This window comes from Thunnus thynnus, chromosome 23 (genome assembly GCF_963924715.1).
Source record: "Thunnus thynnus chromosome 23, fThuThy2.1, whole genome shotgun sequence".
Classification (NCBI taxonomy): domain Eukaryota; kingdom Metazoa; phylum Chordata; class Actinopteri; order Scombriformes; family Scombridae; genus Thunnus; species Thunnus thynnus.
This window is the reverse complement of record NC_089539.1, coordinates 10383633-10404112: the sequence shown is the minus strand read 5'-3', so window position 1 is coordinate 10404112 and position 20480 is coordinate 10383633. Positions and strand designations below refer to the sequence as shown.

Here is a 20480-nt window from a genome sequence, read left to right as displayed (position 1 = left end):
GTGGGAAATGACTTGTATTTTATTTATTTTTCGTTATTAATATTTTTCAAACTTATATATATTTTTTAAAAGCTATTGTAATTTATTCAAAAACAAATGTACAACAATGTTCTCAATGGCCTCACATTTTTGGATGAACACTTCAATCTGGACGAATCTGAGATGGAAGCGGAGGCACGATTGTATTTGCATTACAGTTAATATTATTGTAACAAAGAGATATTTATGAATAAGACATTTTAATCATTGAACAGTACGATCAAGTTTGAGCACGTATTCATCAAAAGTTAATTAGATTTATTTCCATCCAACGAATCCTTGTAGAAAGTGTTGCTTTCATGTGCTGTAGGAAATATTATACTTTTGCCTTCAACGCTCAAGAATGTCTGTCAAAGTGACACACAAGACTGTCAGTCTTTTTAACTTGCGGTCATACTCTAGATGCTCAGATGTGGCGTCAAGGTAGTAGCAGTGACGGTTATCAAAGGTAATGCAGATATATATTATAGTTTGATTGCTTGTGATATCATAAATTATCACCAGAATCTCTTTCATTGTACCGATACAACACACACGGCATTGTTTAATTTCCATAACAAGACAACAGCCATCAATAGCTGCTTCTGATTCAAATTGTTGTAAATGGCTATTTTCAGACAAATCACTGCCTTTTTTATAATTTGCGAACTCGGAAGTAGTAAAAACTTTCCGAGGCTTCCGTGAATGCACCATCACAGCTCTTCCCAACCTTGCTAACAGCTAGTTATAGCTAGCACGTTGGCTAATGCGGCTACCATAGCTACAGACGACGTTAAATTATACGTAAAGTGACACCCGGTAAAACTAAACGAAAGGATTGTAGCTTTTTTTCCTTTGTAATCCAATCAACTTAATCAAGCCATGGCGGACAGTCCTTCTCAACCGACTTTTTCAGCTAACGTCAATGTTAGCTGCGCAACGAGCTGCAGCAGCTAAGCTTATTTCAGCTAACCAAATTAGCCCTACGCTAGTTTTCCATCGCTTCAAATGCTTCAATGAATGGGGGGTTGCTGCACTGAGTGAAAGCGTCAGTCAACAATGTTCGCCTGCTACTACTTAGCCCCCTTGTTGTGGTCCTGCTTGGCTGGTACTTAGCTGCCAGGTACTCGAAGAAGTGGACACAAAGACCGGATTACTAGCCAGCCATAAGACGTAGCCAGCCGTGGATAACTTTGTTGGAAAATGCATCATCACGAAGAAATCATGCACTACCCAGGTACACAGACGTAGCTACGTTAGCTTGCGTAACATAATATCGCAGCAAACATTGCAAAGCTGGGTTGTTTTTTGTTTTGTATCCACAAAACTTCTTTTCAAATTCTGTCTGTGACCCGTCCTTTTGCTCAAATCTTCGCTGCAGAGTTGATTTTTGTGTGTGAAGCTTCTCGTCTGTGAGGACTGATGGCGTTTTGGACTGACCCTGCCCTCCGTCCCAGGTAGGGGAGTGGTGGTGAAGACTCTCCCCGGCCCTGGCCCGGCCTGTGAGCGGATGAAAATCACCCGCAGCTCGGTTGTTTTGTCTTTATGCATCCATGTCCTGTCATTAAAGTGGATTGTGATATAGCTGATTTGAAGCATCATGATGGACACGGAGGAAGTTCCCCAAGAAGAAAATAACTGGAAATAATCATGGACTGTTGAGCCTCAACTCTGTGTTAAAAACAAAACCAATTTTTTTTAAAGACTATTTATTCACCACTCCAACATGTCTGCATTTGCTGAGTTTGTCCCCCCTCCTGAATGTCCTGTTTTTGAGCCGAGTTGGGAGGATTTCTCGGATCCATTAGGATTTATCAACAAGATCCGACCCATTGCAGAGAAAACGGGCATCTGCAAGATTCGACCCCCCGAGGTAAACATCAGCTATCATTTTAGAGCATGGGAATAAACATTTGTGTCGGAGTCGGCGAGGATTTGGCTGTTATGTTCTTACGTAAGCCAGTGCTAGTTTACTTTGGGCCTGCGTGAATTTTGCGAAAGGCAACGACGTAACTAGTTGCCATTACCCTAATAGAGGTCAAATAAGGCTTAATTTCTTAGCACTCAACTGCACATATTTTGCACTTAGGTGATACTGGCTTGTTTTTGGGGTGCTTAAAAGTTGTATAAAGGCGGAACACATCCAATAATCCCGATCACATTTGCTTTGTTTTTGTTTTCTCTCATAGCTGGCTAAGTTACAGTACAGTGATTGTACCACGTTAGCTGCGAAGATGCGACATTGGGCCACATGCAGGCCTGTCCCTCCTGACACACTTTAAACCCACATTCATGCTATTTTATATAAAACATACAAGAAATCCATTATAATACATAATAATTTTCTTGGACCTTTAACTGCTGGGGGTGTCTGTGTGGCCAGTAGAGCGTTTACATCTTTCAGAATAAACAGAAATGTCACAAGAAGAGCTTGAAAGAAGCTACGTTTGTTAAAGATGGGCAATATATCGATTTTTATATCGATATCGTGATATGAGACTAGATATCGTCTTAGATTTTGGATATCGTGTTGTCTTTTACTGGTTTTAAAGGCTGCGTTACAGTAAAGTGATGTATTTTTCTGAACTTACCAGACTGTTCTAGCTGTTCTATTATTTGTTTTTACCCTCTTAGTCATTATATCCACATTACTGATGATTATCCATCAAACATCTCATTGTGTAAATATTTTGTGAAAGCACCAGTTATAATCCCTACGATATTGTCGCACTAAAATAGGCACTATAACTACACTGTTTTAAACTGTTACAGCCTCAGCCTCTTCACTAAGTACCTTCAGCTCATGTTATTTCCTCCTGAGAGACAGTGATTTGTTGCAAGTTGCGGTGTGTTGCTGCCATTTCCTTATTGTTGTTTTGGTAATGAGCTAATGTTTCTGTTTCTGTGATCTCGTTTATCAGGACTGGCAGCCTCCGTTTGCCTGCGATGTGCGCAACTTCCGCTTCACTCCTCGAGTACAAAGGCTGAATGAACTTGAGGTGAGATTTCCAAGAAGATGCATCATGCTATCAACAAAAGTATTGAGTGGGGGTGTTTTGAAAGAACTGGAAACGGAAACTAACCTTCATGTATTTTGTAGATTATTCTAATTGCTTTCAGTTTTGATATTTCTGGAGAGAAACAGCACCCACATGCTTTACGCTGTTCCAAGACATACTGTTAATTATCACATCAATACTCCTTGGATGGCAGCAGAGTATTTAGACGCCATTTCCACTTTCAGTGTCTTATCCTCCAACACCTTTTTGAGATTTCTACTCCTACTGTGATGTTTTAATGTGGGTAAATGAAGGGGCAGCAGAGCAGCTCCAATACTGGAGTTATGGGATTTTCACATAACCAGAGCAGTATGGTCTTTTAGCAGAGTGCAGCCATTCAGACATAATTTTGCCCGAGGTATCCACTGTGCACAACAGCAGAACATTGGACTCCTGCATTTAGAGTCTGTAATCTGTCCTCTCTCTGTCCAGGCCCTCACTCGGGTTAAGCTCAACTTTCTGGATCAGATCGCAAAGTTCTGGGAACTGCAGGGATCCAAGATTCGATTCCCTCACGTGGAGAGAAAGATCCTGGACCTCTATCAGCTCGGCAAGGTAAAACTAGATCAGTTTGGATACACTTAATATATAATATTGATTTTAGTGGGGTTAAGTATTTGTGTCTCCTCACTAGATGCTAGATGTGTATTGAAAATACGGAAAACTATGCAAATAGTTTTGATGATTTATCTTGAAAGTTAGAAAAATAGCAAATATATTGGCTGCTATTTGTCATTCCTGATACACCTTGTCTGTTGGTGCAATTTCACATAGAGCTGCACCAATAAACCAGTCAATCAACAGAAAATTCATCCTCAACTTAAGTTTTTTTTTCAAACAAAAAGGCCATACACTCTCTGTTTCCAGCTTCTCAGATGTGGGGATTTTATGCTTCTCTTCGTCTGATCGTAAACTGAATATCTCTGAGTTTTGGACTAAAACAAGCATTCTGGATGCTTCACCTTTTGCCGTTGGAAGTTACAACAGGCATTTTTCACTATTTTCTGATATTTTAAACACAAAACAATGAACCAATTAATCAAGGAAATAATCTCTAGATTAATGGATATCAAAAATAATCATTAATTGCAGCTCCAATGTCCCTCTTGTGAAGGAGAGTCAGGTTTTTCTTGTTTCCTTACCCTTTGTTTTGCACTAGCATGTTTAAGCATTTTGTCATTCACGCTGGTAAAAACGCTCACTCGTGTGTGTTTCAGATTGTGTCATCCGAGGGCGGCTTTGAGACGGTGTGTAAAGAGAAGAGGTGGTCTAAGGTGTCCAGTCGGATGGGCTTCCCATCTGGGAAAGGAACCGGTTCACTACTACGCTCCCACTATGAGAGGATCCTGTACCCCTATGAGCTCTTCCAGTCTGGAGCCACACTAACTGTGAGTGCTGCTGACTAAACTGCAGTTTGTCTGTGCTTCATATTGCTGCACAATAGTAATAATTTTGTTATTGGTAGGAACATTGTAGTTAAATATATTTCAGGCCATCACAAGTTTTTAAAAAGGCAACAGGCATGTTTGCTTGTTTGTCGTCTTATTGTTTCATTTTGTTGTGTGTTCAGAGGTTGGTTTTCTGATAAAATGACACATGATGCAGTGTTGGCAGCAAATCTGTTAGCTCCAGCATCCACCAACATCGTAAACACAATGTAAGAATGCAGCCATGTTGCTACATTGTACATGAGATAAATGTCTTATTGTAACTGAAGTTGTACAACAACCTTCAAAAGTTGGGAGAAGTTGAAACCCATTTGAGTGAGTTTAGATGTTGAAGAGACTTCTCTTCTGCCTATCTTTACATTTCTTTCCCATTGAGATAATATTGCTTTGGCTTTGTGTTTTCAGTGTTCCTCTTAAATTTCAGTCTGCTTTATACTATGGGACACCAACTGAACTTGGCCTGACTGAATCATGTTGCAGATAGCTTTGGGCCAAATGTCCCAGTAACAGTATCCATGTTTCGTAAAAGGAATGAATTGGTGTTAACAGGTTTCAAAAACCTATTTCTCTTAACACTTCACTCCTTTCTCCAATCAGGGCCTCCAGCGGCTGTACGATGAGGGGGATGATGAGGAAGAAGTAGATGAGGGGGTTGGCGAGGAGGCGGTGGAGGAGGAGGATCTAGAGGAGGAGGATGATAAAGACAAGGAGAGAGACGGGGAGGTTGATGCAACGCAAACCAAAGAGCGGCTTCTGCCTGAGAGACGCTCCAGGCGTCTTAAGTCTGAGGTAAACAAATAAACAAGTTCAAGAATGTGCTTTGTAAAAATGTGTCATATTGGTAATAGTTGGATCAGGAGGTGTGGTCATACTACAGAATGTCAAGTACAGTTTTTGATAACATTACTGTTGCAAATAGTTCACAAATTCATCCTTTGTTTACTTGTATGTCGTCCTTACACTTCCCCTCCTCTGCCTCAGCATCGGGGATGATGGCAGAGATGCTCCCCGGAGGCCGTCTAACATTTGGCCTTTTAGCAGGATCACTGTTTTTCACAGACTGTTTCTCACTCTGCTCTCGATGCTGTTACTGTGTTTCTCTAGAGAGAAAACAAGGAGCCAAAAGGCCTCAAGATCTTTGGTACAAGTCCCAAGATGGTGGGCTTGGAGATCGTGTCAGCTGGTAAGACCTGCATTTTTACACACGGCAGACACCGAGCAATGAATCAGCAGTGTTACTACTCTTACATTGGCACTTTTCCCCGTTCATGTAGACGATGGATTCAACAAGAGGCAGCGTCACCTCAAAGCTCAGGCCTTCGCCATCAAAATGAGACCACGCAAGGAGACCCTGGAGGTCAACTTTGTGAGTAACAGACTATTCATCGTGTTTAGCATTTGCCTGATAGCTGACTTTTAACTTTTTGTATCTTCGGTAACTCTGGGCGTGACCATCCCTACTTTTTTTTTATGTACATTGATCTCCCAGATCGACCTGTACCTCTGCCTGATGTGTGGACGAGGCGACGAGGAGGACCGGCTCCTGCTGTGTGATGGCTGCGACGACAGCTACCACACCTTCTGTCTGATCCCGCCCCTGCAGGATGTGCCTAAAGGGGACTGGCGTTGCCCCAAGTGTGTTGCTGAGGTAAAGCTTTAACACTGTGTGGTCTATCTAAAGTCTTAAAGCAAGTTTAAAACATTAGTTGATCATTTTCAGGCACTCAAATATATGAAGACATTTGCAAAAATCGATTTTTGCATCTAAAAATGTCATTTCACATCATGTTATTGTTAGAATTATAATCATTAAACATGTGATAAGAGTTGTTATTTATTTCCTAATTTCTCTATTGTAGAATTTGCCCTCTTTATACATAATGCATGTGAAGTAAATTCCTAATTATAATGAATTTGTTGTCCCCTTTCCCTCGCAGGAATGCAGTAAGCCCAGGGAGGCATTTGGCTTTGAGCAGGCTGTGAGGGAGTACTCTCTCCAGAGCTTTGGAGAAATGGCTGACCACTTCAAGTCTGACTATTTCAACATGCCTGTTCATGTATGTAAATTCCAGTCAATGAGCTAGAATATGTAAATTGTTGTATGGATGTCCGTCTATCTTCTGGCTGTCACGGAACTGTTTTTTTGCTCATGCTGTGTAGGATGTGTAGTTTACTACTGTTCAATATTAACTAATTGCTGAAAACCTCCACATTAACACAAAATTCTCTGACTACTGCCTGCACCTCTCATCTTCTACTGCTGATTTGTATGCTTCAGCAGTTCAAGATTAAATGTATTACTCACAGGCTTTTCAGTAATAAGATGAAGGCAGGAGATTTCATTAGTTCCACCTTGTGCCCACAGATGGTCCCCACAGAGCTGGTGGAAAAAGAGTTCTGGCGTCTGGTCAGCAGCATCGAAGAGGACGTCATCGTAGAGTACGGAGCTGATATCAGCTCTAAGGAGGTGGGCAGCGGGTTTCCCATCAGGGACGGCAAGAGGAGGCTACTGGGAGATGAAGAGGTGAGAAGATTGTTATTGTCGTATAAAACTTCTTCAAGTGTTGACTTGACAAATATCTGTTGAAGAGTAGAATACTGTAGTAGTTGTTGGGCAATAAGAAAAAAGTCATCATGGAAGAGTTCTGGCAAAAAGCTGTGGTCTGGTCACGGACCATGTAGGGGTGCACAAAAAAATCGATTCACATAAGAATCGTGATTCTATCTCTGCTGCTTCAGAATCGATTCAGAAATTCCAAGAATCCGTTTACATTTTTCAGTCTTGCCGTGACGCTGTTTTCCATTTTTTCCTGACATGAGTTTGCCCCCGGACCCAACTCCAGGGGCAAGAAGTAGGTGAAGTGTTTGTCATGGAGACAGAGACCGCGAGCAATGGAATACTTGACAGAAAAACGAGTACAACCTGCCCCACCGGCAATGAAGGCGATCATTTGCACATATTTTGGATTTTTTTATCTCAAAGGGAAGAAGGAACTTGACAAGACCAATGCTATTATCAGGCGTTGCAGTGCAAGTCCATGGTTGTGGGCTTGTTTATTTGTATCCGCTGTGAAATCGTCAGAAAATAATGTTTTATTGATCTGATTCACCAGCTTCCTCACTCACCCTCTCTTCATTCACTCTCTAGCTCGCTCGACCACCACTTCTCTCTCTCTCTCTCGTCTTTTTTAAAATGAGTCGGGAAGCCGTCAGCAAAGCCTAACTTTACTTTTAACGTTATCAAACAAAGAGAAATGTCCTCCCGTCTTCCTAGTAATGTTTTTGTCATATGGCAGGTTGTACAGCGTTAAAGGTTGCCTTTCTCCAAAATTTGGTTCTAGTTCAACTTTCGTCTCCTCTAGTTCACGTAGTCACCTTGAAGCTTATGACAAACTGCCAAAAACGAGCCAATGAGATGCAGCAGCGAAACAAGCGTTTAAACAGCTGTTCTGTATTTTGAAAGTCAATAAAATTCAGTAAATAGCGAAACTGCCAGTTTCATGACTTTATCTTCATGTAATAAATATACAAATGTCAATTAGATAATTCTCTGCATGAGAAATTAAGAAAAAGAAACAAAACTGGTTATAATTATCACCCGCTTATAGTGATCAATTTGACCAATTTGATCAATTTTCTCGTTTGCACTTTACAACTAAATGTAGCAGGCAGCTGTTGTTTATTTGATTTTAGTTATTTGAAGTATGAATTTAAGTTATTATTTGAAGTTTTCCACTTAGCAGTTTATCTTTGCAATCATTTTTATCTTTGTATAACGTATTCATTTGACCTTTTGTCTCAGGGCTGCTTTGGTTTCTTATTGACTAAGTGGACTAAAGGAACATAAATCTTACTCAGGTTGACATTGAGTAGCAAATGTTAACATTTGATTCAGTGTGATCTTTATATTTGAGACCTATAAAAGTGTCTACTGCAGTCAAATGGAAAGAGTAACTCAAAACATCAATCTAGAATCAAATCTATGAATGTATTGAATTGAGAATTGATTTTGAATCGTGAATTGTTTTGAATCGCAAATTGATTGTGAATGGAATCGTGACCCCAAGAATCGGAATCGAATCGAATTGTGAGATTTCCTGAATCGTGCACCCTTAGAGTTATGCATTTGAAAAAGGCTGCACTGGGATTATTCTGTGGTTATTTTGAATGTGTCAGACACACACTGTAGTAAATAAACCAGTTTAATTTCATGTCTTATCACTGAGAGTGGATGTTATTTTGGTGTTAAAATTTGTCTTGTAGTTTTGGCAAAAACCTTTTTGTATTTTCTTATTTTCTTACACGTTCTATGAAATGTTTATAAGCTGTATTTTAATGGAGAGGAAGCACTACATTTTAATGGGTATTTCTCCTGCCTCCTCCTCTTTGGACATTTAATTCATTAGTTTTCCATTTAACTGACCCCCAGGGCATTTTTTATTCTTACTTAATGGAGCTTCTTTACTTAAGTGAAATAAAGCTCTTTTTTCTCCCATCCTATCAGGAGTACGCCAACTCAGGCTGGAACCTGAACAACATGCCGGTGCTGGAGCAGTCGGTGCTCACCCACATCAACGTGGACATCTCGGGTATGAAGGTACCCTGGCTCTACGTGGGCATGTGTTTCTCCTCATTCTGCTGGCACATCGAGGACCACTGGAGTTACTCCATCAATTTCCTGCACTGGTGAGACTTAATTAAAAGACTTTATTACAACTCACTCTGGATACTGTCAGAGCATGAGCTAAATAGTTTATATTTAAATGCCTTTCCTTCTGTTCTCCAGGGGAGAGCCAAAGACCTGGTATGGAGTGCCAGCCTCAGCAGCAGAGCAGCTGGAGGCGGTTATGAAAAAGTTGGCTCCAGAACTGTTCGACTCCCAGCCTGACCTCCTCCATCAACTGGTCACCATCATGAATCCCAATGTCCTTATGGAGCATGGCGTCCCTGTACGTAGCCTGGGCCCTGGATGTTTCGTGGGATTGATATCGGATCTGATTAAGATATTGGTTTGTTGTCCACATTAATTATTAATCACATATTTCCCCCCTCAGGTGTACAGGACTAATCAGTGTGCAGGGGAATTTGTGGTGACTTTCCCCAGGGCGTACCACAGCGGCTTCAACCAGGGCTACAATTTCGCAGAGGCTGTTAACTTCTGCACAGCTGACTGGGTGAGTGAAAAGCAAATTCTTCTTCCATTAAAAGAACTGGAAAGTTGTTTTTTTTTCTCTGAATGATTCACCTTTCTCTTCTTCGTTTCCTCAGTTACCTATGGGCCGTCAGTGTGTGGCCCACTACCGACGCCTGCACCGCTACTGCGTCTTCTCCCATGAGGAGCTGCTGTGCAAGATGGCTGCTGATCCAGAGAGTCTTGACGTGGAACTGGCTGCTGCTGTTTTCAAGGAAATGGGAGACATGATGGCGGAGGAGACACAACTCAGACAGGCGGTCCAAGAAATGGTGAGAGAAATCACATTGTTTTTCATTTTTATAGAGGCGGAAAGGTGCCAAAAACCTTTTTATTTTTAGCTGTATGTGTAGAAATTATGGCATGAAAATGTATAACTCATCAGTTCATGTTTACTTCCAGGGGGTGCTGTCTTCAGAGCAGGAGGTTTTTGAGCTGGTCCCTGACGACGAGCGCCAGTGCCACAAGTGTAAGACGACCTGTTTCCTGTCTGCGCTGACATGTTCCTGTAGCCCCGACCGGCTGGTTTGTCTCCATCATGCGGCAGATCTCTGTGACTGTCCACTCGGCAACAAGTGTCTCCGGTGAGAGTTTCTTGCTTTTTGGCCTATGTACAGTAAATGTCTAACAATTAAAGTACACACCAGTTTAATTAGATTTATTAAAAAGATATTGCTTTGAAGTGAATTCGGTAATGTGGAATAACATCAACTAGCAGTACTTGACCACACATTTACTGGTACACATTAAACATATTCTCAAGGATATATTTTTTATAATATATTTCAGGTATCGCTATGATCTGGAGGAGTTTCCGTCCATGTTGTATGGAGTCAAGACACGGGCACAGTCCTACGACACCTGGGCAAAGAGAGTCACTGAGGCCTTGGCAGCAGACCAGAAGAACAAGAAAGGTTTATTCTTTATTCTACTCCATATATATATATACGTTGCACAAAAATGTGTTTTTGTGTCACTGGGGGATTGTTTTGTATGACTGAATCAGTTGTGACTGACTGACTATTTATACATTGTGCATCCCTCTTTTTGTTCTCTCACTGTCTCTCTCATAGATCTTATTGAGCTCAAGGTTTTGCTGGAGGATGCAGAGGACAGGAAGTACCCTGAGAACGCTCTGTTCCGTCGCCTTAGGGAGATGGTAAAGGAGGCAGAAACATGCTCCTCTGTAGCCCAGCTGCTGCTCAGCCGCAAGCAGAGACACAGGTCAGTGGACGTCAATACACACACTTATTGTAAACCAAAAGAAAAGCAACGTACTGATTAAGCATACACCAGCAAGTGGGGACCTGCAGAAAACGTATACACCTGAACATTTTTTTCTGTTCAATTTCGTGTGCAGTTTCAAAGGTTCGGAACTAAGTTGTTGGTGTTTGTCCATGTGTGTCTTCAGCAGCCGCCTGCGTTCTGAGAGCAGTCGTAACCGTACCAAACTGACAGTGGATGAGCTCAAGGCCTTCGTGGACCAGCTCTACAGGCTGCCCTGCATCATTAGCCAGGCCCGTCAAGTCAAAGTTAGTCCCGTCCATACCTATGTGCTTACTCAGACACCCAGCTACAGTCATTGTTAGCCATGTTGTCAATGAAATACTGTTAATTACACTGATATATTAATATTTCTCAGTTGTCCTCCTATAAACCTCCCTCTTTCTTCATAAACACTATTGAACTGCTGCTAAAACTTTTACATAACTAATCCCTCTTTTCCTTTACTCTCACTCTGTGCAATATCTCCCATGTGTCCAGGAGTTACTGGAAAATGTGGAGGACTTCCATGAGCGAGCCCAGGTGGCACTGGCAGATGAGATGCCTGATTCCTCCAAGCTTCAGGCTCTGTTGGACCTTGGCAGCGGCCTGGACGTTGAGCTGCCGGAGCTTCCCCGACTCAAACAGGAGCTTCAACAGGCCCGCTGGCTCGACGAGGTAGGCCTTGATAAGACACTGTTTGAGTTGTTTTTATATAAGTAGCTGTAATTGTGGCCTCATTTAACATTGCGGTGCCCTGATCACATCCCAGGTGCGTGTCACCCTGGCCGAGCCTCACCGCGTCACCCTGGAGCTGATGAAGAGGCTGATAGACTCTGGGGTGGGCCTGGCTCCCCACCACGCTGTGGAGAAGGCAATGGCCGAACTGCAGGAGATCCTCACTGTCTCGGAGAGATGGGAGGATAAGGCTCGTGCCTGCCTGCAGGCCAGGTACGGTTGCATTTACCCATTTGCTCACATGCAATCGCAAAGACTACATCGGGGTGTTTAATCACAACAATAGAGCAAAAAATTAAACCGTGCTACTCAGTTCTTCTTATGCTGAACCATTCCGTTGCCTTTCTGTCCTCTTAAAACCTCAGGCCTCGCCACAGCATGGTGACCTTGGAGAGTATTGTGCTGGAGGCCAGGAACATTCCAGCATACTTACCTAATATTTTGGCCCTCCGAGAGGCCCTGCAGAAGGCTAAGGAGTGGACTGCCAAGGTGGAGGCTATCCAGGTACTGACTATGCATACACTAGATGTCAGAATAATAACAATTAGTTAAAAAAGTTTGATGAATTACAGCAGAAAGTGTCTGTATATGTATCTCTATCTGAATAAAGACACCAAGCTAAGCTTTCTCTTAACCCCTCTCCCTCTCTGTATCCTCCACACACAGAGTGGCAGTAGTTATGCATACCTGGAGCAGCTGGAGAGCCTGCTGGCTCGAGGTCGCTCCATCCCTGTCCGGCTAGATCCGCTGGCCCAGGTGGAGTCACAGGTGGCCTCAGCTAGAGCCTGGAGGGAGAGGACTGCTCGCACATTCCTCAAGAAGAACTCCACCTACACACTGCTCCAGGTGGGCTGTCATGACTCAAGTAGCAGTCATAGTGATTCTTGGATGTCAATATTTAAAATGATATTGAGTTGACATGCTTATCATGTTCTCACAAAGTAGAATAATATGTACTTTAAGCAGAATGAAAACTTGTTGCTCTCATTTGTCTCCTCTCTTAGGTTCTCAGTCCTCGTGTGGACATCGGGGTCTACGGCAACAGCAAGAGCAAGCGGAAGCGCGTCAAAGAGCTCATGGAGAAGGAGAGAGGAGGCTTTGACCCGGACACCTTGAGTGACCTGGAAGAGAGCCTCGAGGAGGTGCGAGATCCCGCCACCGTTGTAGCAGCCTTCAAATCCAAAGAGCAAAAAGAAGTAGAGGCCATCCATTCGCTCCGCGCCGCCAATCTAGCCAAGATGGCCATGGCCGACCGCATCGAGGAAGTCAAGTTCTGCCTGTGTCGAAAGACGGCCAGCGGTTTCATGCTGCAGTGCGAGCTGTGTAAGGACTGGTTCCACGGAGCGTGCGTGCCTCTACCCAAGACAGGATCCCAGAAGAAGCTGGGTGTGGGCTGGCAGAGCAATAGCAAAGACTCCAAATTCCTGTGCCCGCTGTGTCAGAGGTCGAGGAGGCCGAGATTAGAAACCATCCTGTCGCTGTTGGTGTCGCTGCAGAAGCTTCCAGTGCGTCTACCAGAAGGAGAGGCCCTCCAGTGTTTGACAGAGAGGGCAATGAGCTGGCAGGTACGCATGGAAATAATATCAAAAGACCATTACCTGATTTATTTTGACCACTTCATATTGTCAGCATACAGAGCAAATCACTAAAATGCTCTTAATCTTTAAAAAACTCAACCTTACACTTGTCTAACTGCCCTACCAGGACAGAGCACGTCAAGCTCTGGCCACTGAGGAGCTGTCCTCAGCCCTGGCGAAGCTGTCAGTGCTGAGCCAGCGCATGGTGGAGCAGGCCGCTAGGGAGAAAACCGAGAAGATCATCAATGCCGAGTTGCAGAAAGCTGCTGCCAACCCTGACTTGCAGGTACTTCAGATTGTAATCTTAAATGATCTACTTCAATAAGACTCTAGGTATTAGGGGTGTATCGTTTGGTGTATTCATCCCAAACCGTTCGGTACAGGATGTTCAGTTCAGTCAACAATTACTGTCAAAATAGTTTAATATTCCACTTACTTCAACACATGGAACAATAATTCTAGTGCTTGAGTTCCGCCTGGAGCATTTTGGCAATGCACCACTTAGCTGTAGCACGCTCATGGATGTATGCTAGCCAGCTTAGTCAAGTTACCCTTGTTACCCTGGTTACCCGTGCTCATGTATTGTCGCTGCCGTCATTATAATTAAAATATCTGCCGTTATCCCCACATTTAATACACATAATACTGCATCTCCTCGTCCCCCTCCCCTCTCTGTGACGGTCACCTTTGAGTAAAGGCGTTCGGAACAACAAGAAACACATTTAATTTCTGTCATGGTCAGACAACACGTCCTAAGAACCATTTCTGAGTGACCATAAATCAGCATAGAACAACTGAAAACAGGTGTCCTGGCTCCTTGCATGAAACAGAAATGTTGTTTTCCTTTTCCACTGCAGCACAAGTAAACTGTGTCAGTAATAGTTTTGGTGAAAGAGCCATTGTTGAATGCTTGCAGTTTTCAAAATAAAGGATCAAAATATTATTTTCCTCCCTTTTTTTCCCTGCTGTACTGAAAACTCACTGAACTGTGACCCCAAAATTGAGGAACATACTGAACCGTGAATTTTGTGTACAGTTACACCCCTGCTAGGAATCTTGCTTTGAGTTGCAGATTGTAGTTCCTTTGGTTTCAACTGTGGCTTTGATGCAGGTATGGAATTCACCAGAAGAGGGCACTAATATGTAAACATGAAATAGACCAAATGGTTGCACTGACATGGTAAATGTGAAGAAATGCAAGGAATCACATTAATTACATATGAAATGGTAGATGGATTTTTTTCTCAAGTATGTAATAGGTTTTGTCAAAAAAAACCAACAACATCCTGCATATTTTTGTCATAAGTTAAGTGCTTTTGAGAACTTTATACACTATTTCAGTCACTGTGGAATTGTGTGTTTACACTATGTGTGTTTTTTCCCTCCCCAGGGCCACATCCAGACTTTTCAGCAGTCAGGTTTCAGCAGAGCCACATCACCTCGGCAGTCTGTGGACTACGATGACGAGGAGACAGACTCAGATGAGGACATCAGGGAGACTTACGGTTACGACATGAAGGTACGTGAGGCTGAGATGGTCTGATTTTTAAATGAGTGATGTAATTGAAGCCAGCCCCTAAACTGGGAACATTATTTATATTTTCTAATTCTTCCCTGTTGTCGGGTGTCTTGTGTGGTTCCAGGACCCGGGCGAGGTGAAGCCCTACCTTTTCTGTGATGAGGAGATCCCTGTGAAGTCCGAGGAAGTGGTCAGTCACATGTGGCCGGCTGCCACGCCCTCCTTCTGCGCCGAACACGCCTACTCCTCAGCCTCCAAGTCCTGCGTGCAAAGTGAGGCTTCATTCACTTACTAAGATTTCCTCTGTTGCTTTGAGTTTGTCTACCCATCATCCTTTGTTGTTTTTTCATGCCCCGATCTGACCATTCAAGCACAAATGATTAAAGAAAAGCTTTTTATTATTTTACTTGCTGTGTATTCCTGATTTCCTCTTTAATAAGTGCATATGTCATCTTTTACTGAAAATATTTACATATTTATATTTCAGACCTGGGCACGCCTAGAAAGCAGCCCAGGAAGACCCCTCTGGTCCCTCGCAGCCTGGAGCCGCCAGTGCTCGAGCTGTCCCCGCAGGCCAAGGCCCAGCTGGAGGAGCTGATGATGCTGGGAGACCTGCTGGAGGTGTCCCTGGATGAGACCCAGCACATCTGGAGGATCCTGCAGGCCACGCACCCCCCCTCGGAGGAGAGATTCCTGCAGGTCATGGAGGTAGGGAGGTCATCCATTACACAACCCGATTGCGCAGCTGGACCCCATGGCAATTGCTGGATAGTAACCGATCACTGGGTTTGTGTTTGAATCAATCCCTCTGGTTTCTTCCTGTAGCCAGAAGATACCTGCGTTATTCCCAAAAACAGCTCTTGTGCCCATAAACAGTCATTTGTCATTGAAAACCTACATTCATTCTAGGTGTCTTCACCTTAAAAGACAAATAGTTTGGCAAAAATGTGCTATGTGCCCATTTTCTCAATCCCTTCGCTAATTTTTTCCTCCTTCCCCACAGCCTGATGACTCTCTAATGGAGAAGCCTCTGAAAATCAAGCTAAAAGATTCAGAGAAGAAGAGGAAACGGAAGTTAGAAAGGGCCGAGCACCACCACATGCTGATGGCCGCCGCCGGTGGCGCCTCGCCAATGGGAGACATGCGACCAGCCAAGTCCAAAGAACTGAAAAGGGTGGGCCTGGAGCTTGGTCTTGGGGGCAAACCCAAGAAGAAGAAACTCAAACTCAACCTGGAGAAGAACCGGGAGATGAAGCAGCTGGCCAAACGTTTAGCCAAGGAGGAGAAGGAGAGGAAGCGGAAGGAGAAGGCAGCCGCCAAGGCCGAGGCCATCAGGGAGGGGCTGGAGAAGAGGAAAGAGAAGAAGATTCTTGATATTCCCTCCAAGTATGACTGGTCTGGGGCTGAAGACTCCAATGATGAGAACGCTGTTTGTGCAGCCAAGAACTGCCAGAGACCCTGTAAAGATAAGGTGAGGACTCATCAGCCATTAGCATCCACAATGAAAGTGAAAAATATTTTTGCAGAATATTTGCAATTTGATGCCACCACCCCCCCTCCCGCACACACACACACACACACACACACACACACACACACACACACACACACACACACACACAAAATAAGTGAGTCTCAGCACTTCAGATGAAGATTGTGTTGTCAGGAGGTTGCAGTAAAAGAGGCACAAGGGGCAAATCATAGATGATTCATAGACACAGCTATGGTTTAGCAGTTAACAGAGGTCAAGGGGACCATGTGACTGTGCACCTTTTTAAACGTCAAAGTTCTGTGTGTTTCTTTTAAATATTATTTTAAACTATTTATTTAAAACCTTATACATATTATCAGAGGTTCTTTATATGGACAACATTAATATTGTGTAATTATCACAGCATTATCTAGTGACATATTAGGACTTTAATTCAAGCATTCAAAATCACTTTGTAAAATGATACACTCACTTTGACTCAAGTGTTTCTTAGTGTTTTATTAGAACAAAATCATATCATTCTCAAAATGAAACCCCTCAGCTAAGATCTCACTTAAACAAAATGTAAACTTGTTCTTGTTATCGTTCACTAAGACATGATAACTGTCAATCACAATATAATAAAGTTTTATGTGAGATGATAAAGAGACACCCATATGTGCAGCCATTGCAGACTGACCTAATTAGATCAGGCGTGATTTTGTTATAAAAAGTAGCTCTGTTTTTAAAAAAAAAAAAAAAAAAAAAAAAGTTATAAGAAGAGTTTAATGGAATCTTAAAGAAGTCAAATGAAATCCCAAAGTATGGTTTACATTTTCTATTACCCTTTTATTTGCAAGCGTCTTCATTATTTCAAGTGTTAAATGTAAAAAAAAACAAACAAAAGTCTGCAAAGATTGTTGCAGTACCATGATGTTGGCAGATTGCTGCTCAGACTGCTCTTCACCCTCCTCAGTAACATCCCTTGTACACATAAAGAAACAGTAAATTCTGCTTGATAGTTTAATCACTGGAAAATTCAGGTCCTTGAAACAAAACGCCGAGGTGTCTCCTAGTGACGGGTTTTTAGACACGGGTTTTCCTTGTATGTAGTTAATAACGAACACTTTTCAAAATGAACATAAGGGAACTTTATTGAATATCAACAGCTGATAACAGCACTGGAACACCTTAAAGAGAGTTACACATAACGTATTAACAGGACAGGCCGATGTGGTCCTTTTTGGAGACAGCACACGAGACTGGCCACCGAGTTAACCAGTGGCCAGTCTCCTTCCTCAGCCAATCAGAGCCGTGGAATCGGCTGCAGCCTGCAGCAGAGGTGACGAAATGTGAAAGTGTTGCTCTCAACTCCTGAAGTTGGGATGACTAACGAGTGATATTGAGATGTTTGTATCTTCCCTCTCACAATCAGTCGTCATTTCGCGTCAGCATGGGATGTTTTGCATCCATTTATAAATTAACCCATATCATTTAGCTGAACACGGGTTCGAATCTGACCTGGGGTCACACCAATGATCTGTCTACAGTGTATCCTGCCTCTAGACCAGTGCATTCTGGTACAGGATCCAGGCCTCTGTAACCTTTAACAGGATCAGCTGGTATAGAAAAATAGAAGATGTGTAGATAATTACATATGACATAAAAACTAAATGCATTAAATGTTGTGTGACATGTTGCTGCAGATAGTGTAACACTTATGAACTAATTGACTAGCTAAACTGGGGTTTCTTCAGCATGTGAAGTGCACTTATTTAATAGTCTCATTGTTTTGCTTTATTAAATATATTCCAATAAGAGGAAGAGATGAAGAAAAGGAGATGTAGGAAGATGTTCCTAATGTTTCTTTTAAATTGGTAAACCCTGCACACAACAAGGTCTCAGTAACAGGTGCATAGGATCAAAAGCATTTGAAAAGAAAACCAAAGTATCCTGCACACTGTCCATCACTTGAACTCACGTTTTTATTCAATCACTTTGGGGAAACCCAAAAAATGTTAGTGGTGTGTTGCTCATATCAAAGATCATCTACTTTCCACCGTACTCACATTAACAGTGACAGACTTACAGCTTTAACGTGACCTGTTAAAAATTACACTTGAAAGTGTTTTTTGGTGTGTGTGTGTGTGTGTGTTTTGTTTGACAAAACCCTGCCAAACACCCTTTTTTTTTTTTTTTTTTCAATAATTGTCATTGTTTCCACGTTGTACTCTCAATGTCATCATAATCCTTAATCCTCGCTCACATGTCTGCATTCGTCCGCATGTGTGTGTGTGTGTCCAGGTGGACTGGGTGCAGTGCGACGGCGGCTGCGACGAGTGGTTCCACCAGGTGTGCGTGGGCGTGTCGTGCGAGATGGCGGAGAACGAGGATTACATCTGCATGGACTGCTCCCGGAAGGCCGCCGGAGGGGGCGGGGGAGGCGCGGGGATGACGGTGGAGGAGGTGGCAGAGGAGAGCGTGGTGGTGCTGGCGACATCGATGTGCAGCGGCAGCGTGCAGAGTCTGCCTTCGCCGGCGGCGGTCGTGGCCTCGTGGTCTCACGCGCCATCCGCCTTGCTTCTAAACCCAGCGAGTTCACATCATCAGCAGCAGCAAGAGCCTCAGCAGGGCAGTTAGCGCTAAAAAAAAAGGAGGCTTAAGACTGAGTTTGAATACCGTACCTCACACAATGTGCATAACACAAAATCCAGTATCCAGGATAGCGTTTCAACCTCTCAACCTGTAAGACTGTCCGGCATCTAACCGAGGGAAAGAAAAGCCCTTTACGAATAAGCTCAGCAGGGGCATTTCTGTAACTGCCTGGATTATAGAGCACAAGGAAAAAAAGACGGAGAGGAAGAGCAAAGTCCTGCCTTCACAGACTAAAACAAACTGATGTCCTCTTCTCTCCTCTCCGTGCGAGGGATCCGAGCGCTGAGATGTGTCGAGAAGGCCGACAGCGCGCAAGAGTTTTAGCTCCAGAAACATCCACCAGCTACTTCCCAAAACCTCCTCTTTACAATAATAAAGTCATCAGTCCACTTAACAGTCAGACAAACACGCACTTACCCCAGCTGTTGTATTCAAACAAATATGATCCCAGTCGCGTTTTACTGGTCGTCCTGAACCGCTCCCCCACTGCCCGGCCCTCCAGACAGTAACATCTCAATATGTAGGACTCAAGACTAGGAAAAACAAATGGTTGTAATGTAGTGCAATTATTTATAATGTACATAGCTTTTAAGCAATTAAACAAATGGATTGTGGCTTTTTTTTGTTTTCTCACCTTTAATAAACTATTCCTAGTCAAATGATTGATGGTTATGTGATGGTTTCTTTTCTGATTCTGAGTCTTGTATTTGAAACACTGCATTTTGCCATAATTTAAGGCACTTTTTTCAATTTTTTTCTTTTTTTAAGAATTGAATTATCTGTTGTTAAGAATTAAAAATGGTCCACTTTGTTTTTTGTTTTCTTTCAGAGGTAATGAAACAAAAATGAGCAAAATGAACTTTTTGTGTCCTCACACAAGAAAACCAGTTCAAGTTTGGATTCTTAAAAGAAAGGGGAAACCATGAATTGAATTGACCATGTTATTGAGAGGATGATTGTTTTCAAGTTGCTAAGTTATGTTTCACATTTCCCATGTTACTTATTAGCTCCATTAGAGGAGAGATGCGGTAGCAAGTTGCGGGTCTCCAGTATGACAACTTGCATTTTGAATTCCCAGTTACATGTGTTTTGTTTTTTCTCCTCACTAACAATCAGGAATACCTCTCCATTTTATGCAAAAAAAATAAACAGATGCCTCTTTTTATCTTCCATACATTATCAGGTTTTTTCCTAACATGGTGCTCTTAATTTCATCAGTTTTTTGCAACAGTTTTGTAGGATTTTAATATGAATACCTGAAAAACACATTTCTGTTGCAGAAAGGAATGTGGGTGGGGGCTGGTGGGGGCTGTGTGGATGTCTACTTCTAACTCAGCCAAGTCAAATCCGGTGTGAACTGACCTCAGCTGCTTTCGCCTCCATCTGAGTGTCTCACCTCTTGTCACTGCGCTGACCGGGAGGGAGAGCGAGGAACATGCGGTCGCAGTGGGCTGCAGGGCATCAACTGTAATGATACATGATCGATTACATAACGCCTTCCTCGTTATCGCATGCCATTCCATCTTCACCACCCGCCGCCT

General features: G+C 42.9%; 1 protein-coding gene across 3 annotated transcripts; it reads left to right on the top strand.

Moving 5' to 3' along the window:
* Positions 1–244: 244 nt before the first annotated feature.
* Positions 245–19601, top strand: kdm5a (lysine demethylase 5A). 3 transcript variants are annotated; one of them, XM_067581902.1, is made up of 30 exons: positions 249–1255; positions 1400–1891; positions 2940–3017; positions 3510–3632; positions 4295–4465; positions 5123–5314; positions 5630–5708; positions 5800–5891; positions 6015–6173; positions 6463–6582; positions 6891–7049; positions 9030–9211; positions 9312–9474; positions 9580–9699; positions 9794–9988; positions 10119–10300; positions 10506–10630; positions 10790–10940; positions 11128–11248; positions 11481–11657; positions 11752–11930; positions 12083–12221; positions 12384–12563; positions 12722–13282; positions 13422–13580; positions 14685–14813; positions 14938–15085; positions 15301–15521; positions 15817–16284; positions 18589–19601. In XM_067581902.1, the coding sequence occupies exons 2-30, from the start codon at positions 1745–1747 to the stop codon at positions 18922–18924; spliced, it is 5256 nt and encodes a 1751-aa protein (XP_067438003.1). In that variant the 5' UTR covers positions 249–1255; positions 1400–1744; the 3' UTR covers positions 18925–19601. The 3 variants fall into 3 exon arrangements, with proteins under 3 accessions (XP_067438004.1, XP_067438003.1, XP_067438002.1); XM_067581903.1 differs by having other exon boundaries at positions 245–1891; positions 11131–11248; XM_067581901.1 differs by having other exon boundaries at positions 249–1891.
* The last annotated feature ends 879 nt before the right edge of the window (positions 19602–20480 follow it).